The sequence below is a fragment of the Anabas testudineus genome, chromosome 8 (genome assembly GCF_900324465.2).
Source record: "Anabas testudineus chromosome 8, fAnaTes1.2, whole genome shotgun sequence".
Lineage (NCBI taxonomy): Eukaryota > Metazoa > Chordata > Actinopteri > Anabantiformes > Anabantidae > Anabas > Anabas testudineus.
Window position 1 is genome coordinate 2103864 of NC_046617.1, and position 21891 is coordinate 2125754.

Here is a 21891-nt window from a genome sequence, read left to right on the forward strand (position 1 = left end):
CGGAAAATACACACAGCAGCGCATTTTGTGCACAACAGATGCTCAGGAAGTGACAGGCCTCGGACAGAAGTGACATCACCACAGGGAACAGTTGCACAAACTCTGGAGAAAACAGCAAACAGCACGACATAAGTCCGTCGACTGTAGTATGAGTATACACTGCATGCAAACACACACTCACGCATCTTCCAACGCAAACACGTAGCTCCAAAAGTCCCTGCGCTAAAATCAAAGCCCCCACGGGTCATAAATGCCACCTCAGCCTGACCTCACCAAATGTGCAGGGGGCAATAAAACCATAAAACGCCACAAGACATCAGACACAGGAGAGCAACAGAGCCAAAGACTGGAAAAGGGGAAACAAAATTCAGTTCCCAGGCCTCTTACCTTAGATGTCACCACTTTCCGCGAGCTCTGGGCCATCTTGTCCGGCGCGGTGAGGACTCTCTGACTGAGTTGTTCAAGTTTCTTTAGAGGGATTTTCTTCTTTCCCATGAGTGAGAAAAAAGTTTTTTTTTCTTATGGTAGGATACTTGTGGGATGTAAAAAATAGCTTGCTGACGGGTGGGAAGGGGAGGTGTATGTAGGCCTATCAGTGTGTGTGTGTGTGTGTGTTTGTGTGCGTGTGCGTGTGCGTGTGAGGGAAGGGAGTGGGGGTGGAGTGTCTTCCAAGTGTCTTCCAAGACGTCTTCTTTTTCTTCCCCTCTGTTTGTCTATGTGTTCCTTGCCCATTCTCTCTCTCTCTCCTAGCAGAAGGGGTCTTGTGTGTGGCTGCCGGATGACAATAGAGAAGAAGAAGGAGAAGAAGTGTTAAAAGAAGCACAAGTGATTAATGATTTCTCTTGTATAATTCTCGCATTTTTCTTGAGGTGCCGTCCCTTCTGTCCTGTCCAGAAAATAATGGCTGTGAACTTTTTTCAGATAGGTGGTGTGTGTGTGTGTGTGTGTGGAGAGGGAGGAGGCATCCTCACAAAAATCTTCTCCCATTCTCTGAAACAGCATAAGGCCCAGCTGATAAAGGAGGCCAAAAAAAAAAAAAAAAAAAGAATTCGGATTCCTCTGTGGATTTTATTGTGCACGGTGTCACCCAGCACGCAAATTCATTTATTTCAACTCGGACTGCGAGCGCTCAGGGGCTTTAAGGGTTATTGTGGAGGCACATATGTGAGGAGAGCATGTGTGTGAATATTGGGGAGGGGGTATCTGTTTAGATGCTCCAATATAGACAATATAGAGCAGTATGGTCTGGAGTGACAATTACAGCATACGGACACACAAACACAATCATATGAGAGGTATATATATATACCCTCCAGCTATATATATATATATATATATATATATATATATATATATATATATATATATATATATATATATATATATATAGATATAGATATAGATATGAAAATGCAGGGGTTGCATGCAACTTTCCATGAGCCTTTACGCCCATTACGCACAATCCCTGTGTCTGTTATATATGTATGTATGGTTTGATAGGGGGGCAGTTTTCTACACTGGAGGAGCCTTTCATAAATAGGAAGAAAACAGATAAATGGGCAGAGGGAGTCTCTCTGGCAAGAGGCCCAGGGAGAAATCAACCAACAAGTAATAGGGAATCTTCTCTGGGCCGAAGAATACGAGCGGACCAATTTGGGGGGCACACTTTTTTTGTTTAAAGTTCATCGAGAGGAATGCTATTTTCTCGTTCTCTCCCTCTTGCTCTATATTTTTCGATACCTGCTCCAAGAAAAGAAAATTAAAATTAATACGGGAGCCGCGCCTTACAAAAGAAGCCATTCGTCTTGTTGATTATCTATTTGGTTGTCAGGGTTTGAGCTATGGCGCCGGCCCGCTCCCTTTTTGTAATATATAAAAAATAAAACACACGTGCGCGCACATAGCACCGGTCCAGAAAACACTGATAGGAAAAAAACAGTTGTGCAAAAATTACATTCATTAAAGCATTAAAAAACCACGAACCGACAAACTATTTTTTTTACTTCAGCACCAGCAGAAGGAGGAAGGGGGGGGGGGGGCTCCTATCCTCTATGTCGGGCCGGTGCATGCGAGTTTGAGCAGCCGTTAAATTAACGGAAGAAAGGGAGTGAAACGGAGGGACGGTTTGTGATTTAAAACGAGATTACAGGACGTAATGTACCAAGATCACTCACGGCCGGGACAGATTAATCATCGGAGGCTCCTGATTTCTCAAGACAGGTCCGTGTGCGTTTGGAGGAAGAACCAACACTGGAATTAAATGAAATTATTTATTGTGTGTGGATGTGGAAACGTGTGTAAGTGTAATGTAAATCCATCCTTCACCGTTAATCCTGGACGAGAGGAGAGAGGTGGGAGAGGTTTTGCTCTGTCAGACCTGCTGTGGAAAGCAAAATGAAAATTATTCTAATCCAGAGTGATACATTTTAGATAAAGGAATAGTTTAGTTGAAGAGAAGAGGATAGAAAATGGTACTTTTTCAGGCATTTATTTAAATTTCTATGAACTATATACAAATATTAGGAAGGTAGACATGAGCAGAAAAAGGAGCAACTTACACATCGGGAGGAGGTTACACATGTTCAACAATACCATCATTAAAAGCATAATCATCACTTGAGAGGATAGAAACGGATCTTTGGAATGTAAATAAAATATCATTTGCAGAATCAAATATCTGAAAAGCAAAAGCTAAAGAACAGAGCGGAGAAGCAGAGGGAGCAAAAAGAAGTGTGCGCGCATTTAATGTGCCGAAAAAAGAGGAAACGACGGAGAAATAAATCCACACCATTCAGACATGCAGTCAAAAAGGCTCCTTGTGTTTCTGAATGCCCCTGCCTAAAAGAATCGCGTATAATTAAATTACACTTTATGTTTTACATTTTGCACATACGAGAAATGAATAGCGCTTTTTTTGCATTGCAGGTAATAATAATAATAATTCATATTTATTATTATTATCATAATAACGCGTCACATAATTCCAACAAAAATATATAGAAACTCGAAAAGCTCTCAGTTCATCAAAAGAGCAAGAGAAAATAAGATGACAAAAAAGTAAAAAATATATATAAGTACAACTGAGGTAATAGGTAGTACATTGTATAGTGCTGCGTTTATAATGGGTTCTTTTTGTACCGGGATTTTGGTCTGATTATTCGAGTCCTTTCTTTAGGCAGCTTCATAAAGCCTGTTTCATAGGCTACGTAGTGGAAAATACCTTAGTGTGACTTTCACCCTGTCAGTCTGTTTCCCTGTATACAACATCACAAATGAACAATCAACGGACCACACAAACGTTCCTTTTCATTCTCAACAATAACAGCATAAAGTATTTTACAATCAACACTGAATTTCAAAATAATTAAATTTGAAGAAGCTGTGTTTGCCATTAGACAAAACAGAAATAGCAACAGTTATAATTCCAACAGCAAGACAGAGAGCTGTCTGGTGTCGTTTTGGATCATACCGGAGGTTATATTGTTATATTGTGAGTACTATAAGCTGGGCCGAGGGATAAGAGCATGTGTGTGTGTGTGTGTGTGTGAGAGAGAGAATACTTTTCTTGACTTCCATTTATTACACGTGCATGTGTGTGTTTGAGTGGAGTGTGGAGGGTGAGGGGTAGTGGTTTTGGGGAGGGGTGCTGATGGTAAAGGGGGTGGGCTGGTAGGGGCGAGGGGTAATGGGCAGAGCCGCGGTTCACCCCTTTGCTTTGTAGCCGCAGAGTAAACATGACAAATGGGGGCCCAAGTTTGGCATGATTAAAGATGAAAACGAGGATCCATCTTCACCAAAAATGTCTGAGATAGAAAAAAAAAGCAGAGGGAGGAAAGAAACCACACACACGCGGGCACATTATCTTCAGGCTACCGTCTTATGCTCTGTCACAGAGAGGAAGAGAGAGAGGGGGTATAAAAAGACTGGAATATAAAAAGCAGACAGAGAAGGGGGGTGGGGGGTGGGGGCGAAAGCAAAGAAGTAACCGCAGTATTTTTTAGTTCGTTCAGTCTCCTTCTTCGCCTACTTTTATTTATTTCGTGTTTTTTATGAATGGGGAATCTCCCCCTCCACCCTCCCGCACGTCATAACGTCATATTCTAGTGTGTAACACAGATCAGGGCCGCACAGAAGGTAAAGACATCCCTCTCTCCCTGCGGAGCGAAGCGTTATTCTGGTCCAAAGTGCAGGTTGCGGTAGTTACAAGCGTGGCTGCCGGTTCGGCGCTGGGTTAGGGATTTAGGTAGGAAAAGGGAGGGCACACAGCAGACAAAGAGCCAACATACTAGGCTATAGGGGTCCGGTCGAGCGGTTCTGGGAACCGGTCAGGGTCTGACAGTTTGTGTTGTTCGTCCCGGAGCGGACCTTCGTGTTGGGCAGCTTGTGGTCCTTCTTCCACTTCATCCTCCGGTTCTGGAACCAGATTTTGATCTGCCGCTCTGACAGACACAACGTGTGCGCTATCTCCACCCTGCGCCTGCGCGTCAGGTACCGGTTGTAGTGGAACTCCTTCTCCAGCTCCAAGACCTGCTGGCGCGTGTAGGCCGTCCGCGACCGCTTCGGTTCACCCCCTGTGTAGTTTGAGCTCACTGCGGGAGAACAATGAGAACAAATGATCATCACATGACAAAAATACAACTACACAATAATAATAATAATAATAATAACAATAATAATTATTATTATTAATTTAAATTACATATTTATGGCATTACTAAAAAACAGCACATCACAGGGAGTGAAAGTCATGCAACGCAGAGAAATAAAGACATGGCCAGCGCGGTGACACATCACAAAAAGACTGGAACATTTGCAGATCCGTCAGTGATTATAGTCCTCTTTTATCTTTTATATTTATTTTCCTTTTTTTTCTAACAAATGTTGCCAAGTGTCATTTCAGAGCCGGCGGCGGTGTGAATGCTCCCAGCACACACACACACACACACACACACAGCCTGACGCTGGTGTCCAAATGTTGTGATTTGAGAACAAGTCGGGGCCACGGCTGCTTCTAAAGCTTGAGAAAACTGCCGCTCTGACACGTTTTGCGCACGCTCGACCAGAACTGGTGAATAATACAAACACACGAAAACAGCCAGGGCAGCTAGGAACCGAACAATGCAGAGTCGTTTCCTCTACTGTAAGTTGTCTAATGCACATATGCCACGGATGGTACCATTGTCTGTCTTGGTCTGACTGGCTGAGAGTAAAGCTGGTGGTGGGGGTGCAGCAGCTACTCGACGGCATTGAATGGCCGACTGCATAATGATCAACAAATCTCAAACATTACAGTAGGACAGGACAATAGCAATCTAAGGTTGTGCAGTAGAATCCAAATGTGCCCAGAGATATGACAGTTGAAGTAATGTTACAAAGAGAAAAATGGATGAGATGGATCTTACCAAGCGAATAGCCTGTTGGCGTGGCTTCATTATGGTGCCTTTACAAAAGTGGCATTTTGTCGGCGTGAAAACGTGCGCCCCGATTATCCCAATATACACGATGAAGCAAGTCTATTAGAACCCAGAGAAGCCATAATAGACTGGAGCTATTCGCTTTTACATTAGTGTTTTACGGTCGGCTCCATAAACATGAACATTTCAGCTGCCATAAAACTTTCCCTCCCCTGGAACAACGAGTGGGGAAGGAAGGCTCGACAGAGTAAAGTACACCGTTTATACAACCCGACCACTTAAAATCAAATTACCAAAGCATAAAAGCTAACTTATGGGCTCGGTCTGAGTTGTCATAAGGCGAGGAATTAGAGCAGACGAGCCGGAGATCGGACTTCAAAAGGCACCTCAGCGAAGAGGTGTAATAAAAATTTATGGAGGGTGTAATTATATTGGCCCTGCAAACAGTCGATCGTAAATCTTGACCCAAGGGCTACTCTTCTACTTCTAACAGAAAACAGGGAGAGGAAGCCATAGATTTAGACGGTGGACACCTAGCTGACTGCATGGGTTTTAACTGCAGGCACAAAGGCGCAGCGAGAGAGAGAGAGAGAGAGAAAGAAGTTTGCATGCAGCACTTACCAATGTTTACATGGACTTTCTTCATCCACGGGTAGACAACGGGATCCTTACGAGTGCTAGCGGGGGAAGAAGTGCTTTGGTTGTGCGGCGTTTGGCCGCAAGACGGAGGTGGAGGCGGGCTGGGTGTCACCGAGTCGCAGCGGTGGCTTTGCTCCGGGACTGGGGTGGTCTGCAGCCCGGGTGGGTGGAGGACATGACCCCGAGGGGACATCACCACCGAGGCGGGCTGCCCTGAGCGCTGGCACGGCGTGTAAGGCGGTTCGCCTCGTTGCTGGTGGTGAGGGTGATGTTGATGGTGGTAGAGAGAGTCCGGCTGAAAGCCAGCAGCCTCCTGCCTCTGAGAGCTGTAATAGTCCGGAGAGTGGCTGGGCAGATAGTCGCTCTGTGAGTACTCCTCGCACGGTGGGAACTTCGGGTCCACATAGTTGGAGTTGATCAAATAGGAGCTCATGGCCATTAATTTCAGTCTTTTTGTTGAATTGAGCCTACTCGAAAAATATATAACTAAAATTTATATGTCATCCCTTTACTCTTCGGTTATTCCTGTTCAGTTAAACCCTCCTACTTTTCTGTCAAGTGAAGAAAGTTAAGAAGCCACGTGACGGTAGATAGCCAATGGCGCGCCTCCAGGACAAACCCCGGATAAGGAAACAGGAGTATACACACAGCCCCCGCACGCGCATAATCATATGGCCTCAGTTTGTGGGCATTCACAGTCTTACAATACTTTCCCCTGCCCCCTAACACCCTCTCCTCCTCCTCTCCTTATACCCCTTTCTCTCTGTGTATCTCTCCACTACATGACGCATGCCATCCTAAGCAGGCAGAGAATCACAACAATAACACGACGCGCCCGACACGCTTAAAATCCATTCCGCTCCAGCTGAGGCCGCAGAGGAAGGCGCTCACGGACGAATCGAAGCGACAGAGTACAGTAAAGATGACAGCTCTCCCTCACCCCCCCTCCACATTAGTCGTCTGGCTGGAACTTCAAATAGAGCATCGAAAGAAAACTGAAAAAAAAAAAAAAACTGCAACAGAAAGAAAGCGCTTGGGGGGATTTAAAGTGGCGCCGGCACCATCCTCTGTGTATATATTCGGGTGTGTAGGAACGTGCTTGCCAAACTTTTCTCTTTTTTCTTTCCCCTTTTCTTTTTAGGGATAATAAAGGAGGAGTGGGAGAGTGGCCTGGACGGCTGCTGCGCCGCCACCCAGCAGCAGCAGCAGCAGCAGCAGCAGCAGCACCGTGTCAGAGATAAATCTGGCTTGTTTAGGATCGATAGAAAATTCATCAACTAATTCAGGTTACACGGCCTCCTAAATCACCAGTAGACCTTTGCATTACCAACGAGCCCTGCGCAGTTTCTGCTCTCTCCTTTTTAACAACAGGCACCTTCTACATGCAGCCTATCTCCTCTTGCATTGTAATTCAGTCTAAACCAGGATTTATTTCCCTGCACGTGTCTGATATTAACATTAACATAGGAAGTGCATATGTCTCCATCCCTATTGTGCGCCTGGTTTTGTCCTTGAGCTCTGCACTATTTAGCAGAGATACTCCTCACTTTGTCCCCCCACCCTACAGTGAATTCATTTCTCCAACCGTGACCCGCTCGCACTAGCTGCCGCACACTTTCATAGCTTTGTTTTGCAACACTAATGCACGGCTTCACTCCCTGCCTGTTATTTCTTTACGCAAACACTACAGAAAACAAGGGCTTCCCTTTGTGTTGCCAGAAATGCTAACAGCACGTTGTATTATAATAATCTACTTTTTTCCTCTGGTTAAGCTCAATTTAACACAAGTTTCTGCATCACTTCAGTAGCATCAAGACACAAAACAGATATAGAATGGAATAAAAGAGTTGTAATCAAAATGAGTCAGGTGTGCACTTTCTGCAGTGTTACAAGCCAACAAAAACACAAGAGGCGAGATGATGGAGATATCCAAGTACTGTGATTCGAGAAAATTGACCGTCTCTAAATCGAAACCTAACCTAACACCCCCCTCGCACACACGCACTCACACAACCCAACCCCCCAACACTTCACCCTAGAACAGTAAAGCATCATTTTTCAACAAGACAAATAATAAATAAGAGTCCAGCTCGGGCTGGAGTAGGTTTTCCAAAGTGCGAGGCGGGTTGAAGATCGAAAAAAAATGTACAAAACTGGAATAGAGTTTTCTCCACTTTGGGGGAGAATATAACAATATAGACAACAGAAAAGAATAATTCGAAACCAACTTCTTCAGTCTTGAAGAAACCTCCTGGATTAAGTCTATATTTATGATCGTAACGGAAATGAAATCACAATTTTTCGCCTTCTCCAGAAACGAATTCGAACATAAAGCAGCGACTGGATGAAGGCGTGCCAACCCAATAACAGCAGCTGCAGGCCTCTCCTCCCTGAGACAGATCCATCGCCGCCGTCGTGTATAAATCCACTATATACTCCCCTAGAAGCGAATTTGTGATTGTTTTAATGATTTTTACACAAATCCGGATCTACAGGGTAGATATAGAAGACAGTGGCTCTCTGGAGGTGCAGGTTTACACGGTTGATAGACTTTTATTGCTTTCATAAACTCCCTGTCGTAGCCACACTGCAATGATTTCATCCATCTGTACTGTCTCCCGATCCCTGACCTCCCCCAGCGCTGGTTGGGGGTGGGGGGGTGGTGTGGGAAATGAAGTTATAGCGCTGTAACGCTTCCTGTAAGTCAAGGGCACGGGTGGAATAGCTCATTCGCAAATAAAACAAGAAAGTGAAATAAAAAATATGTTGGCACTTTAAAAAGTGTTAGAGGAGAGGAAGGGAAGACAGGTGGTCTCTAAACTGTTTTTGAAATGTGTTTCCATATCCAGGTGGAAATGCAGAACACTACATCTTGACTATAAAAATAAAGACCGCTCGTATAATATAAATAATACAATTAAATACTATTTCTTACAATTGCTAATATTATATATATAACATAAAATTCGAAATAATTATAATATATGATTGTTTTCACATGAGGCCTCGAGTTTCTTTTTTTTTTTTTCTGCATCAATTTGATTATTCTTCTGGTCACTTTAGTTTTTCACCGCTGCGTCTAAAACGAAAGTTTTATCTAACATCACAATATTCAAACAGCTTTCCATCGATGTAATGGCCTGTGCCTACTAAAATTATAAAGGAAGAAAGTAAGAAAGAAAGAAAGTAAGTAAGAAAGAAAAAGCTTGGCAGCTCCAACCGTGGACCGTTCTAACAGAATGAACCCAATTTAATAGAAGAAAAAGACAAATCGCTTGGCACGGAGAAACACTGGCCTATCAGAAATAGTTGTGAGTGATCTGACTGAAGGATGGATGGAGCAATGAAGAAATGAATGCACGTCCCTTAGTACGGCAAATGAAATGTACTCTCTATTTCTAAAAGTCGGATTTAACTGAATTAAAAGATGATCTTACCGGCACTCTGTCTATTTATCTGTCTATCTATCTATCTAAATAAAATGATTCACTATTAATATAAAACGCAAAAGCAGAAAACGCACTTGCTCCAATTAAAACCTGGAGATCATGTCTCCACTATTTTACATTTTACTTTTTATAAAATAGCAACACACATAACACATAATTTCAAAAATTTGAATTGGTTCATTTATGAGAAACGTGCCGCTCCTGGCGCATAATGTTAATGTTTCCTTTTTCTTTCTGCTGTGTTTTCCATACAATTTCAGCCTGCTGCTGTGCTGCTCCAATTGATTTTGTGACACTGACACTCCCTCCCTGCTGCAGGCAATAATGCTGTTCTCCGTTTCCTCTAAAACTTGCTCATACATCATCAGGCCGGACAACAAAAGCAGAAAACGTGGAGTTTTATTTAATTATTTTTGCTCCTATTCTGCAATATTTGTTAAATTCTCAAGCCAAAATATAACCTAACATGGTTATTGGCTCTTTTCTATTCTATTCTATTCAATTCAATTCTACTCTATTCTATTCTATTCTATTCTATTCTATTCTATTCTATTCTATTCTATTCTATTCATGCATGTCTGGACTTATTTCTGTCACCTTGACCTCCCGCCTTAACGCGGGTCAGCTCAGGTATCTATCAAGGTGTGTTGAGTTTGACTGCCGCACTTCCCCTCCCTCTGTCAAGGTTGTCATCAGCAGCCATTCAGTTTAATGGGAGGCCAGTGTATCCGGCCACAGGTAAAGGTCAATGTGCTAACCAAAGATCCAGACACACTCAGAGAGATTTAAAAGATAGACGGAGAGAAACAGACCGTCTTTGTTGAACACATGATGTGTATAATGTAGCAAAGTGTGAACTATATTTTATTTTATGTTATTGCAATGGGAGAAACTGCATTGTTTTTATATATGTACATATAGATGACAAATAAAGAAATCTTTAATCCTTTTCTGTTAAATATAGGCTACTGGTAATTTGCTAAAAATTCTTTCATAGTCATTTTTGCATTTTTCATTTCATACATTACATTTTTCAAACAAATACAAGAGTACATTTGGTTCCTCGAATAGCATTTCGATGTAATGTGAGAGCATATTTCAGGAGCTAAGAGATGCAGAGAAGATGACATACAGTGAAGGGAAAAGGTCAGCTGCATCTGGCTTTAAACATGTGGCTTTTATTGCGGGTCAATTCCGTTTCCAGCTCAAACGCAAACACGCTCAAAAGGCGAGGGGCCGGGAAATAAAAGGCAATAAAACATGCAGAGAAGGAAGAGAACAGGTCTGAATAAATAACTTCAAAGAGTCCAATTTACGAGCTCTGAACGCGTTTGCTCCGTCAGCGGCCCACGAACCCGACTGTTGTTGGCAGAGCAGCTGAAAAACCTCTCTCTCTGCTTCTACCTTTACTATAAACTGTGATTAAACTTTGGTCTAAAATGGGATCGTTTTAACAAGAATTACGGGAAGATTTCACTTTTATACAGCGTGGAGTCGTTTTACAACGAGGGAGATTTAACGATGTAGAGGAAAAGCAATGGTTTATACCAGAATAATAACCATCTGTCAGCTGCATATAAAATACTACATTTAGCTCATATTTCCTTCTTAAACTATTCTCTGAATATTGCATTAAAAAAGACGGTTTGCCTAGCAGCAGGCCTTTTCTGCTGTAAAGCCAATGACAAAATGAAAACGAACACATTGAGGGGTTAAACGGTCCCATTATCTGCAGCGACCGGACTTGTCAATGCTCTGAAATATTACCGAGGAGAAAAAGTAGGGACAGCGACAAAGAAGAGAAATGTGCTTTTGCTCCTTTGTGCAGTTTGAAAAATAATTCGAGCTCCATTCCCCTGGTTATTGTCATGCAAAGTAACCGATAGAGGGGGAAAAATGAAGTGGTGCTTGGCCCTATCCCTCAGTGCTGCAAGAATGAATCTGAAGGTGTTTTCTGGGCTATCTATTGTGTGGGCCAGGGAATGAGAAACACATTATTTCATAATGCAGCAGTCGGCAGGGTATCAGGTGAAACGGCAGGAGATCAGCAACAGAGAGGAAAGAAAGGCCAAGCTAAAAGATGGCTGTAAAATGACCAAAGGAACCGGCCACATTCACGTTCATATTTCTACCTATTCACTTTCCTTTAATTTTTCTACGACTGAGAAACGCTATGGATTTGAATGACAACCAAAGAAATTCGCAGCAGCTCCAAAATATCTTGAAAATGAAAATGAAATGGCGGCATAGTTGAAGACAGACCGCTACATGCAGATTCAGCACATATCAGATTGGCTGCATTTTACTTCTGCCGCCAGCTTGGAATCAGAGAAACAGTGTATTAGCAATCAGCAGAGGAAAATAAACAGCTGAATCCACTCCCGTCACACACAGGCTTCATATAGCATCTGCTTATCCATCAGCATCTGGATACAAATAGATTAAAGCACAGCAGGGCTGGTGCTGAGTCAAAACTATTGGAAAAATACAAATTTCCTCTGTGCTGTTTTCAACAACACAGTGAATTTCTTTGTTAATGTGATTCCCTGTGTCTGTGGGCTTTTTTTTCCAGAAGCACAGACGCAGAAAATCAATTGGCTGGCTTCGTTTTATCAGTGCTGCATGGATGATATTTGCTTTTCTGAGTTCAAGAAGAGACAAGAAGGAATTCAACAGGCAGAGAAAGTTCGAGCATGACCTTTGACATTCCACTGACCACGACCTCGCCTTCACCCTTAGGATCCCTGTACGTTTAGCCATGGGCCTACATAGTGGTCTATCTATCTATCTATCTATCTATCTATCTATCTATCTATCTATCTATCTATCTATCTATTGATACTACAGGGTTCTACATGTTTCATGCTTGCTAAGATCACACAGTGTCAAGTGGCTTAATTTTAAACAGCATAATGTGCGAGGTGCGTGTGTTTTGGCCTTTTTTGATTTCCATAACCTATAATCCGCCATAAATATGTATTGATTAAAGTCATACATTTGATTCAAATTGTCTTGAAAACAGGAGAAAGAGGAGGAAGGGGATCTGCAACACGTGATCTTTCTTCTCCCCTCCCAGCATGGACAGAGCACCTGCCACACGCACACACATATGGCACGAGTAAGAAAGGGCATACACACACACACACACACACACTGAAATATGTAAATGAGGCAGCTTCTTCTTCTACAAGGCGATTTTTATTTTTTGTGTACTCACTCCTCTGTCGCTGGCGGACCCGCCTCTCCTTTCTGGCAGCGTCGTCACGTTGATTCCAACCATTTCTCCCTCTTGTTATCATGATTCGATTTTCTTTTTTTTCTTGCTCCTTCTTATATCTCCAACAAATCGGCAGCAGTGCTCCACTCTTCGTCCTCTATATTCTCCATAGACTCATTCCCACTTGAGCATACACGCGTCACTTCTCTCTTTCTGTGTCTCTGGTTTCCGAAGCCACAGGTTTTTTTTTGACCTCTTCAGAATTCGTCGCTGCATCTTAAAAAAAAAAAAAAAAACAGAAAAAAAGACGCTTTCATTTCCGCGGACACCCACGCTCACACGCACGCACTCATCAACGCACATGCTCGGATCTCCAGTAAAGCATAAACATGACTGTAAGCGAGCAGATGCTGCGTTTAAACAAACGGAATAACGCCGCATAGTTAAAACCTTTTTGACGGTGATGATCCAAGGAAAGCAAAGGCAACACGTCACCGTGAGGACGGCGCGTCGTGCGTAAAAAATCGGCGATAAATGACAGCGGAAAGCTCCCCTCACCGGTGGCCGTGTTTCCCGGTCTTAAAGGCTACATCGAGCGGTTTGGGGCTAAGGAAAGACCGAGCAAGGCAGCCGTGGAGACTGTGGGCTCTTTAAGGGATTAAGTGTTGTGTGTGTGTGCATGGACTCAAGTTTTCAAATTAATCTGCCAGTTTGGCACACTCTTTGTTTAACAGGCGAGGCGTGTCACCCCGCGTCCCCGGTACACATTTTAATATTGGTGAGACGCGCTGACCTCGCGTTCACCCCGAGCACTAGCAAGCACCCCCCTTCTCTTTTTCTCCCTCTCTCACCTCCTCCCTTTCCACACCCTTTTTCTTTCTGCCATTTCCACCTCTCTCACACACACTCCCCTCTTTCTGTCATTTGGATCTTTACTCTTCTCTCTCTCTCTCTCTCTCTCCCTCTCCGTCATACTAAATTGAGTTGGAGTCATTGCTTTGAAGAAAAATGGTCAGTAGATGTAGAGCAGGGAGGGGTTCTTTCTTTCTGTCTCTCTCTCTCTTTCTCTCACACACAGATTTTTCTTTTCTTCCAGGATCATTTCTCCTTTTCCTTTTGTTGTATAAATATAAATGACACGGCCGCGGACGCTGATATGTGAACCCACAGTCTAACCGCACCATCACTTCAGAGCCTCGCACATGAATATTTCGCAGAAACAAATGCGTCGTATGGGAGCTTAGCTGGTATAAACAACCATTTCTCTGTGCTTAACAGGCTTTGAGCGGCGTGGAGATCAGACACAGAGGTATCAGGTGGATTTATATTGATGTTATTCGACTCTCTGCAACCCGCAGACGGATTTCTTATCGAGTTAACTGCAGCCATATGTCCACACTTCCATCTCCTCATTTCACTACTATTACTTTCCTTACATTTGCACATTTTTTCCGCCCTAACCAGAAAGCAGATGTGAATTATAATCTTCGTTTGATTTGATGCGGGGTTTATATGAATCATACCCGATGGGATGTGTGTTTTATGCATGTATAAAGACGTGTTCAAAAAAAAAAAAAAGGTGCACGTTTTAGAATGAGTCACGCACGCGCAAATAGCAAAGATTATTAAAACTCATCCAATTGGCTCGTGACAGGTCGACAGGAGCGCGTGCGCCCCAGTCTAAATTGAATTATTTCAGTGAACTCGTGATGAACCCGGGACAAAGACGGAATGTGTAACGTAGTTATGCACTCATTACCTTTTTTGGGGGTATATGGGGTGGGGTGGGGGGTGAAACCGGACCAGGCGGAGACGTACCAGCCCATTCCAGCGTGTTTGCGTCAATAAAAGGATTATTTATTTACTGAATGATCATTTTGCTCCTCTGTGGCAACTAACCCCCCCTCCTCTGCACAGCACCTCGATCCCTGCTCCCATCTTCTCCATAAAACATAGCTCCAACAATATGTGTCCAAACGGTGAGAGGCCTGCTATTCAACAGGAGATCAGATTAAACGACTGGGAGTTCAGATTGTCTTTGGTCAGACTTAACGAGATCATAGATTGGATTCGATTATTAGACTAAATATACATCCAGAATTGAATTACCACCAAATCAGGATTCTGATTGAATCTACTTCTGTAATGTTTTTTTTTTTTCAGCTCTAGTAAACTTTGTGTGAACATCCCCTGATAAACAGCGTTGAATATGTTGCGAGCATAACAACACTACAATTTTAAAGTGTAAATAGGCCCAAGTTCAAATTATAATGGTTAGTTTAACTGTAACTAATATGTAATTAATTAAGGCCACGGTTATAATAATAATAATAATAATAATAATAATAATAAAAATACACATTGTTGCTCGACTTCAGAACAAGAAGGAAAGAAAGAAAGACAGGAAAAACAGATAAGAAAAAAGAAAGAAGTGGTTTGAGGCTCTTTCCTCCTAGCTAGAAAAGTAAACGTGTCCTGACATTAATCTTGCAGTGGAAAAATCAGATAAGCAGAGTAATAATTTTTGAATAGTGACAGAGATAAGAGTTTATTTTTGACAGGGTTGTGCAGATAAGGCTGAGAAGAGGAAGAGCTCTGCTTTGCTTTGCTAAAGTCCCTCTCCAAAAAGCTCGGAGTATTATAAATAGCTGGGAGCTTCAAGCATAAAACCACCACTTTACAACCACTAATCTCCGGTTATGCACAGATGATATTATCGTTTGCTTCTTTAAGATGTATTAATAATGAGTTCTGGGGAATATTTAACATGATAAGTACTAATTTAAAAGTCAATTTAAATGCATACATTTTGAAACTACTTTATATCTTCAGTGGAACAGGATGTGTTAAATCCAGCTAGATCAGATCACCTTATTTATGTCAATGGAAGCCTAAAGAGTTTGATTAAAGGTTAGAAGGTAGCTCATAACATATGTATGAATGGCTGTTGTTCATGTAAATTATTGTTGGGACGGATTTAGTGTTGTTGAGTGTTATTTTAGTCAAAACGAAATGGACCAGGCCAATACTTTCAGCAGATTCATTTGATAATAAGAGTTTTTTTAAAGAGCCTACTTTTCGTTTTAGTTGAAAGATAAGCATGCAGTAAAGTAGTCTTTGGTCATGGGTAAGCTGTAAAAGAACTAATAACTACTAATGTGTCTGAACCAAAGTTTAGCCCCAGTGAAGCCAAACACCCACCAGACATTTCTCCACTAGCCTCCATGTCACCTTCCACCCTCCTAAAACCCCACTCAGCCCTCCATTTAGCTGCCTTCGTTTTCCTCCTCTTTATCTCTCTCTCTCTCTCTCTCTGTACATTAGCTTTGCTTTTGTTACCATGGATGGAGGGGACGGGAAGGGAAGGTCAGGCCTTCACCTCTCCTTTGCCTCCTGCTATCATTTCTCTCATCTGGGCCTCCTCCCTGCCTCTGCTCCTCTGACTCCCTCCCTCTTTTTGCCTTTGACATACAGCTATGGTCTGGAGTGGAGTGAGTGAGGAGAGGCAAGGGCGGAACTCACGCACGACGCTGAACTTTTGACCCTTCAACTCCGTGAACCTCCTGCTGTCGGCTGACTAGTAGCTTGGACGTCCAGCCAGGCTGTTCCCCCGATAACAACCAGGGATTATTCTTGCTCCTCTGCTCCGCCTCGGGCAGGAAGACAGAGGGAAATAAAAATGAGCATGTACTAGGACTTAACTCACTCTAAAGCTGAAGCTTGTCCAGTTTTGCACTTCTGGCCCAGCCTGCTGCTGCTTACCTGATTTAGGTGTTAGCTTGTTCTCTCCCCGGCTAACAAGAGCGCAGAGGAAAAGACATAAAGATAGCCTGAAGGAGGCCAAAACTAATCTCCCTCATTACAGTGACATTTGTGTGTCTCTCTCTCTGTGCAGTTTACACCTACACACATAGCCTACTTGTGCGTTTCCGTCCTCTCCCCATGAATCAAATGCAGCAGAGGCAGCGTGTGGAGCAGCTCACAGACGGAGCTGGCTGCAGCTCGGCGGCGGTTACGATTCAAACGGACGGGGGGGCGCGTGCAGGCAGGAAGGCAGCAGCAGCGGGGCTCGCGAGGGCTCTCGCCGTCCTCCTGGTCTGAAGCGGGCTCTGGTGGCGGCGGAGGAGAGCTGCATTACCTGCTAACTCCCACCCTGAGACACACTGCTGCACAGCACAATACAACACCGCTAACTCTTGTTTGAGGAGCAAAAGTCTGGCAGGAAAAAGATTGGTAGGAAAGACCTAAGCTAACTCCTTATTCTCTTATCACCCGACTAGCTAAATAGGCCTCCTCTTCTTCGCGTATTGCTAATTGTAAGTAGTGGTAAAATAGCACATTGTAATAAAATGGACAAGCAGCCTACATGTGCTACAAGTGTTTTTAAAAATCCATAGGCTATGAAAGCAACATGTTAGGCCTACTACTGTGTTGCTGTATGTTGCCCAGGAGTACACTAAGCTTGGCTTTAAAAACAGTCAAGCTAACACAATAGGCTCTACCCACCCGGGCCCTCAGTAACTTCAAATATTTGCAGGGTTATCTCTTGTCATAACCCATCGCCAAGGCAAACAAAACCTTTTCTGCTCTTATCCAGGCTATATTCACAGTCCCAGTAAGAGATGCTGATAACGGCTTTTATCGACTGCAAACAATATAATAATAATATAATAGTCGAGGCTTGTTTTCCTTTTTGGTTGATTTAAGACGACGGCGACTCGTTGTGGACTCATTTAAGCCTGCTGTAGGATATAAAAACCCTATATATGTGTTACTGTTTTGTTTGTGTTTTTTACAGTAGACCTATGTGTGATACATAAGCTACAACACCTCCATGTTGTTCTCTACAGATATAATGTTTGTTAACCGTTAAACGTGCTTGATTGATTATTGCAGTAATTGGTTTGGTTGATCTATTTACCCAGACATCCTCATTTCAATTGTGGAAGTTTGTTGTTGGTCTGAGGTAAACTTCCCCGCCTGCCTTGGCTGGAAATGGAAAACACTGATAGATAAACACAAACAGCCAGTTGGTAATCCCCCCCCCCCCCCCGAAGGTTACACTTCGCCGTGCGGGGTAACGTTACTGCTGCGGTGCTGTAAAGTCTTCCTGTCTCTCCTGCGCCTGCGCCGCAGCCTCCTCGGTGCACTGCGTGACTCTCGCCCGTCTGCTGACCTTGCGGTGACTCCATCTCGTGCATTATTCATGAAGCGTGGCCGCGCGGTTCACCCCTATCAGTATGCAAAAGACATCAAATGCCGATTGAAAGCGATCACGGGAGGCGCCGCGAAAAGGGGAAATCGTTGACTAGTTTATAGCTGATAGCCTGTGTGTGTGTGTGTGTGTTTGTGTGTGTGTGTGTGTGTGTGTGTGTGTGTGTGTGTGTGTGTGTGTGTGTGTGTGTGTGTGTGTGTGTGTTTGTGTGTGTGATTGCATGGCCATCATAATATCTCTGTCTGCAGCTCCGGTCCATAAAAACGGCGCCTGCGTGCATGCTATAAATGCCCGGTAAATAGCTCAAATTGGACTAAATCACCTGAAATTATCTAATTGATGCAGAGCAAGAAAGGGAAAAAAAGCAGCGCAAGTGTTACAGTCGAGTGGTTTCTGCAAAAACACACAGAATCTTCCCATGCCCGGGTCATTCACCTCGCTCCCTCTCCCAGCTCTCTCATGCTCTGCCAATAAAGCCACCAAACACAACAAAACACACCCCACTTGCTCCCACACAAAGCAACGCAAACTCTCTCACACTCAGGCAAATACACACCTTTGCAATGAGAGCAAGAAAAAAACAAAAGGGCCCGTCGCATTATTTACTCACCCCACTCATCATCACCAGCACACAGACTGTAAAGCCAAACTCAGCGCATAGTGACAGCCTCGACAGGTTCAAAGGAGCAGCAAGCCCGTACACATAATATATATTACACACAGAATGCTGAAGAGAAGCGGCTCTGCAGGCTGGAGCTGCCCTGTGTACATAAACGGGAAACAGATGACACACACATACACATACACACACACACACACAGCACAAAAACAAAGGAGCTTATACAAAACTGCTGCTGCTGCTGGTGCTCTTCCCATGTCACAGACTCTCTCACTTATCCCGAGAAGACAAGAGAAGGAACTGCATTTGTGTCACGACTGTCATGTCCACGTCCTTGTGGGTGCAGCCTGTGTGTGTGTCTGTGTGTGTGTCTGTGTGTGTGTGCGTTGTTTTAGGATGAGGTGCTGGTGCTGTTCCTGTATCATTATTAAAAGGAGGAAGCTGATAGAAAATGAAATGGGGAGGTTTTTGCTTTCCTGTTTACTAGACTGAAACTTCCTCAAGGATCCCGAGCAGCCTACACACACACACAAATACACACACACACATACACACACGCAGGCGATTGTATATATGTCAAGGCTGGAGGGGTATGAGCTCCTATCTTAACCGGATATTCAAAATAATTTTTTGTCTTGCTGCAAAAGAGGCTGCATAATTTGCAAACATATAAAAAACAAAATTATTTAAATTAACAAAACACGTCGAAACTTAACATATATTATATTATATTATATTATATTATATTATATTATATTATATTATATTATATTATATTATATTATATTATATTATTAGATTTATATTACGTTGATTTGTACATTTTATTATTATTATTGAGTGTCTTAATGTTTTTCACCTATTCCCTCCAACAGAAAAGAGCAAATATTGTTAAAAAAAAAAAAAAAGAAGACTTAAACCACGACTCGGTTAAAAACAATAATTCAGACGGATCTTTAGTTTTGTGGTTTTGTCTCAAACAAGTAGTAGATTTCAAATCCCTTCTGACTTAAATTCTAGGCACATTATTTTTATTTGATATGTAACTAACCTATCATTATATTTTACAGCTTGATGGAAAATGACATTTTATCACGGTGACAGATAAAAACATGCAACAATGCATTTTAACAAAAAAGTACAATACGTGTAGGTATGTGTTGTAACGAAATAAACATCTGCCCTTATTTAACAACTGTATTTATTATTACTAGTATTATTATCATTATTACTTTTATTGTTATTATTATTATTTTGGTGTCTCAGTAATTTATGGTGTTAAATAACATTCTTGCGAAGCTTGTGAAAAATTATTGTGATGGCGGAGGGCAGCGCCAGGAATCCCAGGACTGAAAACGCATCTGGCCAGGCTGGTTTAACATGTACATGTGAACGCAGAGCATAATAAATGAGAGTTTGAGAGCAGAGAGAGGGACTTCCGAAAACTCAGGCCTCTTCTCTTATTAGCGCACTGCAGATTCCCTCAGGGTTGAGAACACAAATAAGAAATATAAATGTAATAAAAGATAATAAAAGTATATGTGGTCCTGTAAATATGAATATCCGAGTTTTGGTTTTGGTGTACACTCTGAAACACTTGACAAAACTAACAGTACAGGACATACTGTTTAAAATGTGAGTGAGTTGAATAGATAAAATAAAAAAGGAAAAACTGTAAAATGCATTGTGGGAAAAAAAAGATGAATTTTGTAACACAAATAAGAAAATGACAGTAAATGAACTACAGTCTATTTTCTTATTTGACCTGTTGCTGACTTAGTAACAAGTTAAAGATGTTCTGTGGTGAATTCTAGCAGGCAGCGCCTGCAGTCATCCATCTCTCTATACTTAGTGTTTGTCGGCCTCTTCAGGGCGCCATGTTGCGGTGGGCCTTAAGAAAGAAGCTCTATTAATTTATAGTGACGTAGCTCCTCTGATGGACAGTTCGACCAGCGGGGATCAGCTGATAACAATCTACCGGGAGTTGGGACGCAACAGTGATTGGGCGTCTTTATAAAAGAGACCAAAAAAAACAAAAGAAAAGAAAAGAAAAAGAAAAGAAAAAGTTTGGAAAGTGCGCGCGGTGTGACGCGTCCAGCGTGACATTAAACATTACACCGTGATGGATCTGAGCAATAAGACAAGGGCGTGCGCGAAGACTGGCAGCCCGGCTGGTTGACAGCTTGAGTCCAGCCGCAGACATCAGAGGGAAAGACACCAGCACCTCCAGCCTTCACTTACTTCATTACTGCTTCAAAACGCCGCATGCACTTATTGATTTCCTTGGCGCTATATCGACCAGTAGTAATGTTTTCAGTTTATGAGCAAATAAAATGAGTGTTGATTTCAGTGGAGTGTGTATAGATTTGAACAGATACATTAGGTATCACTGTCTCAGATATGCTGCGTCTGATTTTCCTCTTCCTGTTGTCATTTGAAACTCTTAAACTTGGGATTCTAGCAGATTGGTTAGTGTTTTGTTTCATTGGCGTTCGGGAGTTAAATGTTGGATTATTTTAAATGAGGTTTTGTGTCACTCACTAAGCCTCCTTAGAATTACATTAATACATTCCATTAATATCTAATAGTTTGAACTTGGCACCACGTGTCTAAAATGTGCATTTGAGTCGCTTCATAGCTGTTTGACTGAATTATATTAGCATCAGTGATCAGCTCTGTCACGGAGAATGTCAGTGCTCTAATTCCTGATTAACAGCGTGTGATGTTATAAGAAACTGGTTGTTAGTTTCATTACTGTGTCGCTAATTCTCAAGTTTGTATGTCATCAATGGATTCTGTCAGTCTTTTTATCAATATTTGGTTCCGTTTTTTCAAGTGTCACTGCCACTTATTATAGTACTTGTTCAAGAAAACAGCTTAACCAAACTTTAGACTTCTGTGTTGGAGTTACACTGGGAGTTTGTAAGTTGATTCTTGTTTAGTGGAAGGTTGGAGCTGCTTAAAAAAACACAACCTGAGCTGAGTACACACACAAGTGTGTGCGTATGTCTTTGCAGAGAGTTAAACAGCAGGCCAAAGCTCTGGCGCAAAATACCCGGCGTGCACTCTGATGGTGAACCTTGGGTATGTTTGTATCCACGGCGCATTTTCTCTCACACCCATCCTGCCTGGAAAATACAAGGGCGCGGGACGGACAAAGATTTTCTTGTACCCAAGGACGCCTGTCACTGCAGGCTATGTTTCTGCATCAACTTGTGTATGTGTGTGTGTTTGTGCGTGCGTGTCCTTGCCCGTTTACTCCTGGGTTAATGTCAGTATGTGTGTACTTCCACAGCTCTTAACACGGTGTTCAAGCCGTTTTACGCACAGTTACGGCC

General features: G+C 42.7%; 2 protein-coding genes across 3 annotated transcripts in view; both read right to left on the reverse strand.

Annotated features, from left to right (window-relative positions):
• hoxb3a (homeobox B3a) overlaps nt 1–21891 on the reverse strand; it is an 80980-nt gene that overhangs the window by 35618 nt on the left and 23471 nt on the right. For both annotated transcript variants that reach the window (XM_026350407.1, XM_026350400.1), the window contains exons 2-3: nt 12720–12995; nt 388–771 (exon numbers count right to left, since the gene is read on the reverse strand). The gene's annotated coding sequence lies outside the window, so the exon portion shown is untranslated. The remainder of the gene's footprint in view (nt 1–387; nt 772–12719; nt 12996–21891) is intronic.
• On the reverse strand, nt 2394–6633 carry hoxb4a (homeobox B4a). Its single transcript, XM_026350455.2, is given in 3 exon segments — nt 2394–4293; nt 4295–4589; nt 6036–6633. Coding segments are annotated over 3 exon segments (876 nt in total). The 5' UTR covers nt 6493–6633; the 3' UTR covers nt 2394–4169.